General features: G+C 45.1%; 1 protein-coding gene across 2 annotated transcripts in view; it reads right to left on the bottom strand.

Moving 5' to 3' along the window:
- Window positions 1–446: 446 nt before the first annotated feature.
- Window positions 447–11,695, bottom strand: part of LOC121545887 (polypeptide N-acetylgalactosaminyltransferase 6) — a 30,594-nt gene continuing 19,345 nt past the window's right edge. For both annotated transcript variants that reach the window (XM_041856779.2, XM_041856780.2), the window contains exons 5-12: window positions 8,395–8,544; window positions 6,901–7,135; window positions 6,496–6,613; window positions 5,649–5,849; window positions 2,878–3,009; window positions 2,301–2,402; window positions 1,740–1,898; window positions 447–1,272 (exon numbers count right to left, since the gene is read on the bottom strand). In XM_041856779.2, the coding sequence (XP_041712713.2) occupies window positions 1,159–1,272; window positions 1,740–1,898; window positions 2,301–2,402; window positions 2,878–3,009; window positions 5,649–5,849; window positions 6,496–6,613; window positions 6,901–7,135; window positions 8,395–8,544 (1,211 nt within the window). In that variant the 3' untranslated portion in view covers window positions 447–1,158. The remainder of the gene's footprint in view (window positions 1,273–1,739; window positions 1,899–2,300; window positions 2,403–2,877; window positions 3,010–5,648; window positions 5,850–6,495; window positions 6,614–6,900; window positions 7,136–8,394; window positions 8,545–11,695) is intronic.

The following is an 11,695-nucleotide window of genomic DNA, read 5'->3' as shown; positions in this document are numbered from 1 at the left end:
AAAACAACTACAGAGTCTTGTAGAATCCAACCAAGCATCACAATGGTAGCAGCTATTGGATGCATTGACATTCAATTGACTAATCCACAACCATCTTCTTTTATTGAATGCTTAAGGAAGGCTGTAGTTGACATCACATCTCTTTGAGTGCATGATGTTAATCAAAATAAAAACAAGATATCTCAAAAGTATTAATTCAATTTCTATCATATGTTTATAGTAATAGTTTTCATTATCTGAGAATATCTCCTAAACGTAAAAGCTGAGACAAACATTTACATTTTTGTAATTTATCCAGAGCGATTTACAGTAGTGAGTGTATACATTTTCGTACTAGTCCCACATGGGAATCAAACCCACAACCCTGGCGTTGCAAGAGCCATGCTCTACCAACTGAGCCACACGGGACCTGTCATTTTACTCGTATGACAAATAATCCAACTGTATACAGATAAAAACTTTATTTAAAATATTGACACCTTTCTCTTTGGCAGATATATGCATTGTCACAGCAACAACATTCACTGTATCTACATTCATTACCTGTCAAGATAAATTAGACAAGCAAAACTATGATTTAAAATCTGGAGTGTAAAGAGAAGGCACTTCTGGGTTGAGGTCCTTGTTGTCTGGAAGAGACCTCCCGCCTGCCACTCCAGGGTCGTGTCCAGTAGGGCACACAGTGGTAAAACGTTTTGCCATGGAAAACTAAAATATGTGTTCTTACTAGATAAGTTCAGGTAGTAGGCCTGTTCTCCCCGTTTCACTCCATTCCAAAACATTTTCTCCCTACTGAACACGACCCAGGCTGCTGAGTTCACTGTCCACACACTCCACGAAAAGTACAGAGGCCATCTAAAGCCTTCATTCCTGAGTCTCCATCATCATAAATATATAGTTAAAGCAGTGGTTATCCTGAGATCCTTCACTTAGGTGTGCACTGCCATAGCACAGTCAGCACTCTACATTCAACCTGTCCACTCCACTTAGGTCATCAATGGTCTCTAGTGCTTATGCTCCATGTTGTGTCCTGTTAGGTTCAGCTAGTACTGGTGCTGGTACTGCCTGCTTGACCCATAGTCTATGGGTAGATCGATAGGGTCTATAGGTTGGCTGATAGCATCTATGGGTCGGAGGTCAGGGGTCGGAGGTTAGGGGTTAACTGAATGCCCAGTGCTGGTTGAGGTCAGCTTCGTTACAGTAATCCATCACTATCTGGCCCCCTTTCAGGAGTAAGCACTTTCCACTTGCTGGGTTCTTGAGGAGATTCTCCTAGAGAGGGCAGAGGGTTAAAAGTACAGCGTAAGACCATGTACTGCAGTGGGATAACATTGGGTCAGCTGTAGCTCAGTTGGTACAGCATGGCGCTTGCAACGCCAGGGTTGTGGGTTCGATTCCCACGGGGGGCCAGTATGAAAAATGTATGCACTCACTAACTGTAAGTCGCTCTGGGTAAGAGCGTCTGCTAAATGACTAAAATGTCAAATGTAAATAAATTATCACTCTAGACCTAATCCCTTGTGCGTTGTGACAGATCGTTAACAGATAGTTACCTAAGTAGATGAAATGCATTTCATTGCGTTTATTACATCAGTCACACATGCTTCACAAAAGCACTCTTCAAGAAGGAGGAGTCTAAAATATCTCTCCTCCCAGCAGATCGAGAAATGTGTATGTGTGTGATATATATATATATATATATATATGCGTGCATGCTTGTCCAGGTGATGCTTCCTTACCTCTGTAAAGAGCCACTCCTGTTGTGGGGCCACGCTACTCCCTTGTCCCTTCAGTGTACAGAGCTCTATCTTAACCTGGTCTGGCTGGGGGTTGGCCTGCAGACACAGCTGCTTCCCTATGTTGTGACGCAGCTCCTTATGGGACGTGTACTCAAAGTACTGGGGAAACAGGAGGAGAGATAATCATATGTAGTCAAACATCACTTTCATATGGTGCTGGGGACTAAATAAAAATTACATTATTGAAGATCTTCAGGGCTCAATGTGTCTTAAATAAAAGTTAAACAAAAACTTTGCCTTTAAACCTGAATATTCACTTCCAAAATTGACTGAACATACTGTAGTTGAATGCTTATCAATATCAGAATATCCCTTCACACAACCATAGAGTGCAGAGTAGGCTGGTGAGAGGAGCTATAGGAGGACAGCCTATTGTAAGTCAATCATGTGGTTTCCATATGTTTGATACCGTTCCATTTATTCCATGCCATTACAATGAGCCCATCCTCCTATATATCCACCCACCAGCCTCCTCTGTTACAGTGAGTGAATGTACAGTACCTGGTTACCCCCCATATTGTGGCACGCGTACATGATCAGTGGCTTCCCTCCTTTGTTGTTCTCTCCCACATCCAGACAGCTCTGAGCACCAGAGTTCTTAATCTGCGCGCGCACACACACACACACACACACACACACACACACACACAGTTATCAATGAACACTTATGCATCGCCGTCACGTACAGTACTTTCCTAGTCACACTTTATTTGGATAGTCCATCTGTAGATGCTCTTCAGATGGTCATACTATCAACAAACTATTTGTTGATAAGCAACTGCTTGCTAAGGTTACGGTTAGGTTTAGAATAATGGGTCAGGGTTAAGGTTAAGTTTAGAGTTAGGGCTAGTGTAGTTATTTGAAATGTTACTTAGTCTGTAGAGCATCTACAGATGGACTATCCAAATACTTCTAGCGTTTGTTTTAGGCTGCCAGGATTTGCACTTTTGAGACATTTCTATTGGTTTCATGGCAACAGGCAAGCTCAATCATGCACAGCTAAAGAATTTCAAATGACTTAAAATAGTATTTGAAACCAGGTCTGATAGTTTGTACGCCTGAATGGAACAAAACGTACCGCTCCAAACTTGGTAGGGGTGAGGTCTGGCACGAACACCTCGGGGTAAATAGTATTCAGATACCAGGTGAAGTTCTTACACTGCAGCCTCTCCCTCAGATTCACACGCTCCGAGATGTCACCAAATCCTTTCTGCAACACACACAGAGTTGTGGAAAGGAGTGAGACAGGAACAAGTGTCTTCCTCAATCCTGTGCATTTATTGTTAACTTTAAAGTAACTGTCCAGTGAAAATCGGACTTTTAAAAGTTCATATTTTGTTAACTCACGCAAATGTTGTTGACTCGTCCGATACTCGTATTTGTGGCCAAAGCATACATTTGAGAAAATTATATATATAAAACAAAAACAAAAAAACGTTAAAAACCCACCTCAAACTTTTATCTCAAACAGACCATTTAAAAAATGCTTGCTATTTCCTCAGAGTAAGATATCATAATCCTGAGGAGGATGAGCTGGCCAATCAGCGATCTACTTGCATGAATATTTAATGACCGGTATACGCCCACATCATTCTGTTGTTTGGGTACGCCCACACTATTCCAACACAGAAAAGCTGCTTTTTAACATACTTAATTACCATTTATTGGAAGGAAAACTATTATTTCACTCATATTGTAAGTAATTAAAGGTAATATTTAATAGAAATCTGGAAAGAATGGACAGTTACTTTAACCCCATATACCGGTAGTCATATCAAATCAAAGTTTATTTGTCGCATACATAGATTTGCAGATGTTATCACCGGTGCAGCAAAATGCTTGTGTTTCTAGCTCCAACAGTGCAGTAATGCCAAAAATAAAATAAAATAAACACAATGCCACAGATGTCTGAAATTGAGGGAGCGTGCAATTGTCATGCTGACTGCAGGAATGTCCACCAGAGCTGTTGCCAGGGAATGTGATGTTAATTTCTCTACCATAAGCCACCTCCAACGTCATTTCAGAGAATTTGGCAGTACGTCCAACTGGCCTCAAAACCCCAGAAGACCACGTGCATGGCGTCGTGTGGGCGAGCGGTTTGTTGATGAAAAAGTTGTGAACAGAGTGCCCCATGGTGGCGGTGGGGTTATGGTATGGGCAGGCATAAGCTACGGACAACGAACACAATTGCATTTTATCGATGGCAATTTGAATGCACAGAGATACTGTGATGAGATCCTGATGCCCATTGTGAGGCCCATTTTTTTGTTAAAGGTATCTGTGACCAACAGATGCATATCTGTATTCCCAGTCATGTGAAATCCATAGATTAGGGCATAATACATTTATTTCAATTGACTGTTTTCCTTATATGAACTGCAACTCAGTAAAATCTTTGAAATTGTTGCAGGTTGCATTTATATTCTTGTTCAGTATACATGTAATGTATATACATATAATGGTGTGTAAAGACAGTATATGAATAGAAAAAGTGTGCACAGCAGTAGTTATATTGAATGAGCCATGACTATAATACATTATATACATACAAAGTGGGTAAAACGTTATGTAAACATTATTACAAGTGAGCAGTGTTCAATGACTATGTACATTGTGGGGTACAGGGTACAGTATCGGGTGGGAGCTGGCTAGAACAGTGACTAAGGCTAGTGGTGACAGTTTAACAGTCTGATGGCCTGGAGATAGAAGCTGTTTCTCAGGCTCTCGGTCCCAGCTTTGATGCAGCTGTACTGTCTCCACCTTCTAGATGGTAGCGAGGTGAACAAGCCATGGCTCGGGTGGCTGAGGTCCTTGATGATCTTCTTGGCCTTCCTGTGACACCGGGTGCTGTAATGTCCTGAAGGGGCGGCAGTGTGTCCCCGGTGATGCGTTAAGCTGACCATACCACCCTCTGGAGAGCCTTGCGGTTTCTGACGGTGCAATTGCCGTACCAGGCGGTAACACAGTCCGACAGGATGCTCTCAATGGTGCATCTGTAGAAGTTTGTGAGGTTCTTAGAGGGGGCAAGCCAAATTTCTTCAGCCTCCTGAGGTTGAAGAGGCGCTGTTGCGCCTTCTTCACCACGCTGTCTGTGTGAAGGGACCATTTCAGGTTGTCAGTGTTGTGCACGCCGAGGAACTTGAAGCTTTTGATCCTCTCCACTGCTGCCCTGTCGATGTGGATGGGGGCGTGCTCTCTCTGCTGTCACCTGTAGTCCACAAATCAGCTCCTTTGTTTTGTTGAGGGAGAGGTTATTTTCCTGGCACCACTCTGCCAGGGCTATCACTTCCTCCCTGTAGGCGGTCTCATCATTGTTGGTAATCAGGCCTACCACTGTTGTCGTCAGCAAACTTGATGATTGAGTTGGAGACATGCGTGGCAACGCAGTCATGGGTGAACAGGGAGTACAGGAGGGGGCTGAGTGGGTGCCCCGTGTTAGGGATCAGCATGGCACAAGTGTTGTTGCCTATATAGGCACTCATAAGAACATATTTATTGTAGTTTAGCCTATTCCAGATAATAAATAATGTCTTATAATAAACAGATTGCAGTATGCGCAGACTGATGCATTTTGCACAGTAGTGTGTTGTCTAGCAGTTAGCCTTGATTCAGCTTTTCCTTTTGTGTCGAGCGAATGTGAGATTACCAAGTCTGGCAACACAAGATTATCTACAATTATTACGGAACATGGAGTGAATTAAAATATGCCATGGACTTAACCCTCTTCTCTCACCTCTTGTGACATTACAGCAGCGTTCTGGTTGCATCCGTTGTAGATGTTTAATGCAAAGCACTATATCTAACAGTACAGTATATGAAACTTGGAGTTGATTGAGAACATAAGCCTACCTCCTTGGCCATCTTGGCAGCATTACTATTGCGTCGGTAGTAGATGTGTTTGTAGTCATCCATCCAGACCTCTGCGAGTCGTACCTGGTTCCTCGTGATGACCTCAGTACCTTTAGGGAAGGTGTGGGGTGACTTGGTACGGAACACGTGACCCACCACGGAACACGGAATGATCTCCAGCTGGCCCCCACACTGCCACACCTGGGAGAAAGTTCATTGAAGTTAGCTGGCTAACTTAGTGACCTGCTTTGTCACTGGAGGCACAAGGACACCGATTATTCACTGTTGAATTGTATTGATGACATTCTGTGAACACTGTGCGATTCTGTAGCAGCTGACAAAGTCAGACAAAGTTGCTTTGACTTCCTACAAGCCTTTTGGGCTGGTGTTTACAGAACATTTGGTGCTGTCTGATTAGGATATAAAGGGCCTGTCTCCAAGAGGCCAGATATACATTTTCTCTGCTTCTGTGCTGGGTGGTGTCTCCTTGTTACAACTTGTAATAAACCAGATAGTTAAAGTTAATCAAAAATCTACAACTGTGCTTGTTTTTGTTTACCTGGAAATTCCTATTACAGATACACATGCTCACAAAAACAGGTTAACAGGATTCCTAAGACCTTTTCTGAGATGCTTTGTGGATACAGGCCCAGAGCCATATACAACGTCGAGGTCACATGACACCATTCAACCAATTGAATTTAGGTAATAATCAACAGAATGTCTTTGAGAGAAACCATAATAAGCAAACACTCTATATATGGCTCTGTTTTAGACTATCTTTAGTATTTGATAGATATTCCACTATAATAACATTGTTAGAGGAAAGGGAAGAGGGGAAACTAACCCTAAAGGACATCTCCACATTCTCACCCCCCCAGATCTCCATCTTGTCATCGTACGTCCCGATGTGTTCAAAGTACTTCTTGGAGATGGAAAAGAGACCACCGGCAAAAGTTGGAGTTCTGAATGAACAGACATGCAGAGATGAGTAACAGATACTGGATGTCCAATGCAACATTATGGAATATACACAGTCTGATTGCCGAGTAGTGATCTGATACATATTTCAAGTGCAGAAATATAACATATGCTGAATTGTACGATTTTTTCAAACGAATATATTGCACAAACAACCTCAGCAATCACAGCACTATATTCACTACACATACTCTACCGGACAGACCTCTCCACTAGCTGTCGGAAGACAACGTCCTCTATGAAACATGTTTGGTGGGTCCCTAGCCCTTACTTGACGGGGTAGGTCTCGTCTTTGCGTTTGTTCCGCTCATGCTCGGGGATGCCTTCCCAGCCGAAGCTGAGGCTCCAGTCAAAGTTCCCTCTGTTGTGGGCCTTAGCGGTGGCTACAGGCTTGTTGAAGGCAAAGTTATTCAGGTTGATGGTGGTGATCTCTGGGCTGACCACGGCCGTGGGCTCCTCTACGATACGAGCCAGCAGGGGCTCCAGCCAGCCATGGAAACACTCACCTGGGGACGGGAGAGGGTAGTGTTCACCAGGTGGAAAACTTGTACAACAAGGAGGTAGGTTGAGATATAATGAATGGAACTCAGTTGGCAAACATTGTGGTTCAGTTGGCAAACATTGTGGAGCGTTACAGATCGAGATATAATGAATGCAGCTGACACCACTCCCAATTCTACACGACAGAAAATCCTGTCTATTCTATATAATACTGTTCTATGTGAGCGTTGTGTAACGTTGCATCCTCCTGGCCTCAACAGACCCCCAGGATGAGTCCTGAGCATTCTGTCAATGATATGTCCTCTGTGTTCACAATTGCCTGACAACGTCACATATGCAAACGCCCTTGTCGGGATGACCCTGGCAATTCACAGTATTTGTGTATGTTATTGTATACATTTTATACATCACTGCAAAGCCTTTATTTCCAGTCCATTAGTATCTATTGCCTTGCATCTGTATTTATAGCCCTTCGTCACTCCACTACTTTGCATATCTCTAAGCATACGTGAGTTGAATGGGGTCATACATCTAGTTCTAGCAGGGAAACCTGAAGAGCAGGTTTCAACGGTTCACTATTTAAAAAAAAGAACCCCAGGTAGTAAATCTGTTCTAAACATGTATACAAATAAAGTTGTAACACAATGGTTGTAAATGGATTGATCTCTTGAGAACCATTTTACCCTATCCTTCCTTGTGGGCTAGGTTAAAGGGGTGATGGGGTCAATAAGGAGTGGGTTGTGTTGCTCTGGCCTTGTGAGCTAGCTAGTCACATCTCCTATCATATTGTTTGTGCTTTTGCTTTTGAACAGAAAGTAAAGGAAAGGAAATGTACAGGAGGAGTTCGAGTCAAAGGGCAGTGGGCTGGTATCCATATAGACTCTGGCATACATCTGAGCCTTAGGCCACCATACATATATTCCTAGTTGGCTAGCTAGTCACAGTGTGCATCCAGGAAGGTAGGTGTCTCTCCCTGGTCCCCCTGAGATTTAGTTAATTAATCCATCCATCACTTGTGGGCTAGTTACTCAAAGTGTGCATTCAGGAAGGTGAGTATATTTCTCTGTGCCCCCCTGGCCCCTTGGAGCTTGGCTGTTATCAGGCACTCATTAATTCATCCATCCATCCATCGTGGGCTAGTTACTCAAAGTGTGCATTCAGGAAGGTGAGTATATTTCTCTGTGCCCCCCTGGCCCCTAGGAGCTTGGCTGTTATCAGGCACTCATTAATTCATCCATCCATCCATCGTGGGCTAGCTACTCACAGTGAGCGTCCAGGAAGGTGAGTATCTCTCCCAGGGCTCCCCGGGCCCCCAGGAGCCTGGCAGTGATCAGGCCCTTCCTCTCCTTCTGTCTCACCACCTTCACTATCTTCAGCTGCTTCACGTACTCATCCAGCCGAGTCCCCAGGTGTTCTGGTAGAAAGGAGAAAACACATGCCTGTTATGACATTCTTTTATTTTATTAAGGTGCTCTGGAGCATCGGAGGGAATCACTTAAAGGGACAGTTCACCCAAAGGACAAAATTACATTGGTTTCCTAACCCTATAAGCAGTCTATGGACAAGGTATGGACAAGGCTTTTGGTTTTGTTTACCTGGCCACTCTTTCAAATGCAAACTTTGTAGCATTTGTGGCACAATCCAATGCAAGTCAATGGTACCCATATTAGCATTTTTGTGCTTCATGTACAAATCTATAAGTAACTTAATTCAGTTATACAATCCATTTTCTTATACCTAAGGATGATTTGGACATGAAGCGCAGAAATGCTAATATGGGTGCCATTGACTTGCATTGTGACACAAATTCTAAACAGTTAGCATTTGAAACAGTGGCCAGGTAAACCAAACCAAAGCATCGTGGTCCTCTGTAGCTCAATTGGTAGAGCATGGCGCTTGTAACGCCAGGGTAGTGGGTTCGATCCCCGGGACCACCCATACGTAAAAATGTATGCGCACATGACTGTAAGTCGCTTTGGATAAAAGCGTCTGCTAAATGGCATATTATTTTTATTTTTTTATTACAGTCATACCTTGTCCATAGACTGATTACAGGATAAGGAAACAAATATGTAATTTTGTAATTTGGTTGAAGACATCAATTAAACAAACACTAAACTTCATGTTTCGTTAGGAATTTGGCTGTCTCTTCAGGTAATACAACATTATTTTCTTCAGGTGAGGGTGCAGCGGTTAATGACTGGAGGTTAAGACCAGCATCTCTAGGGAACTGACTGAAAGAGAGCAGGGGTGTGTTCAGTGACATGTACATTGGAATGTAATAAATAGAGCTGACACAATTCCCAATACTACCAGTCATTGTAACGATCCCGGCAGTCTGAGTCGGGTCCTGTCTGTGGACTAGTTTTTTCTGCTCGTGATCTCCAGTTTCCCGAGGGTTCTGGAACGCTCCGGGGAGCTCTCTTGATTTCCGCACCTGCATCCCATCAGCAATCTGCACACCTGGTCCTGATCATCACCCTTCTTAGGCTCTGGCCTAACATCCATTCCCTGCCGGATCGTTAGCCATGAACAGTAGGTTTACCAGAGTATCAGTCTTAGAGCCTAGCGTTAGTTTTGTTGTTTTTGCACCTTGTTGTTTACTTACCTCCGTTTTGTTCCATCTGCAGTCACCCGTCCGGAACCTTCATCCAACCTCTGCCTGGTGGTCGGCGGCTGCCGACCCATGATGGGATCAACCACTGCACCCCCAACAACTAATCAACGCCGCCCGCTCTGTTCCCTGGATTATTCAGCATCACTCTTGAATTGTAAATAAACGCTCACCTTCGTTTCAACTTACCTTGTCCTGGTCTGCTTCTGGGTTCTGGCTTTGCAACTCGTGACAGAACGATCCGGCCAGTAATGAACCCAGCGGACCTGGACTCTGTTCGCCATGCCATTACCCAGCAGGAGAAGATGTTGGGCCATCATAGCACGGTACTACAGGAGATCGCGTTGTCAGTTCGGAACCTTTCTACCGGTCTGACGGAGGTCCAGAACCAACGCCAGTTTCCGGTGGAGGATCCACTACCGGTTTCACCCATCTCGCCTGCCGCTTCTGGAGCTGTGTCCTTCCGTGAGCCCAAGGTTCCGACGCCGGATAAATATGAGGGGGAGCTGGGAAGATGCCGTTCCTTCCTTATGCAGTGTGGATTAGTGTTCGATCTACAGCCCTACTCTTATGCCACAGACAAGGCTAGGATAGCCTTTGTGATTGAGTTGCTGCGTGGTCGAGCGCTGGAGTGGGCTTCAGCCGTTTGGGAACGACAGGATCCCTGCATGGCTTCATACCAGGGGTTCACGGCCGAGATGAGGAAGCTCTTCGACCATTCCGTCCGAGGGAGGGACGCAGCTAGGCGCCTGTTTTCGCTTCGCCAAGGAACTCGCAGCGTGGCCGACTTCGTGATCGAGTTCAAGACGTTGGCTGTGGAGAGTGGGTGGAATGAGGAGTCTCTGCAAGCGGCCTTTTACCAGGGTCTGTCGGAGCAGCTCAAGGATGAGTTGATCTCCTATCCGGAGCCTAGTGACCTGGACAGCTTGGTAGCCTTGTCTATTCGGGTGGATAATCGAGTCCGAGAGCGAAGGAGGGAGAAGCAATGGGTTCCGTCCAACCGATCAGCTTCTCAGGTTCCAGTCGGGTCGTCAAACTGCGCGGCTCGCTAAAGTTGGGAGGACTTTTAGCGAGCCAGTTTCGACCTCTCAATACCTCTGTCAGACCCCGTTTCCCGGCTACCCTTATGAACAGGAATCAGAGCTTAGCGATTAACGCTTTTATCGATTCAGGTGCCGGTGGAAGCTTTCTAGATGCCGAGTTGGTGGAACAGCTGGGGCTTTCCAAGGAGCAATTGCCGGAAGCCATTGAAGCTACCACTCTGGACGGCAGTAGTCTGGCACGTATCACGATGAGGACTGAACCGGTTAAGATGCTGTTGTCGGGGAATCATTCTGAGATGATTTCATTCTTCATTCTGCCGTCTTCCCATGTTCCTCTGGTCCTTGGATACCCCTGGCTGAAGGAACACAATCCCACGTTCGATTGGGTGACGGGCAAGGTAACGAGTTGGAGCCTTGATTGTCATGCTAACTGTCTCAAGACTGCCTGTCCCCATTCGGTTCCCAGTCAGGTGATTGAGGCTAAACCCCCAGATTTGTCCCTGGTTCCCGAGACATATCACGATTTGGGGGAAGTTTTCAGTAAGCAGAAGGCTCTGTCACTCCCTCCCCACCGACCATATGATTGTGCCATCAACCTGTTCCCTGGAGCTGTCTACCCCAAGGGAAGGTTATACAGTATCTCCCGACCTGAACGTGAGGCTTTGGAGACCTACATCAAGGAGTCCCTAGCTGCTGGTCTCGTTCGTCCCTCGTCATCACCCCTGGGGGCAGGATTCTTCTTTGTGGGTAAGAAGGATGGCTCTCTTCGACCGTGCATTGATTATCGGGGGTTGAATGACATCACGGTCAAGAACAAGTATCCCCTGCCCTTGATGAGTTCTGCCTTCGACTCCTTACAGGGTGCTACGGTGTTCACCAAGCTAGACCTACGCAATGCGTATCACATG

The sequence above is a fragment of the Coregonus clupeaformis genome, chromosome 30, assembly GCF_020615455.1.
Source record: "Coregonus clupeaformis isolate EN_2021a chromosome 30, ASM2061545v1, whole genome shotgun sequence".
NCBI lineage: Eukaryota > Metazoa > Chordata > Actinopteri > Salmoniformes > Salmonidae > Coregonus > Coregonus clupeaformis.
This window is presented reverse-complemented; position numbering and strand designations above follow the sequence as displayed.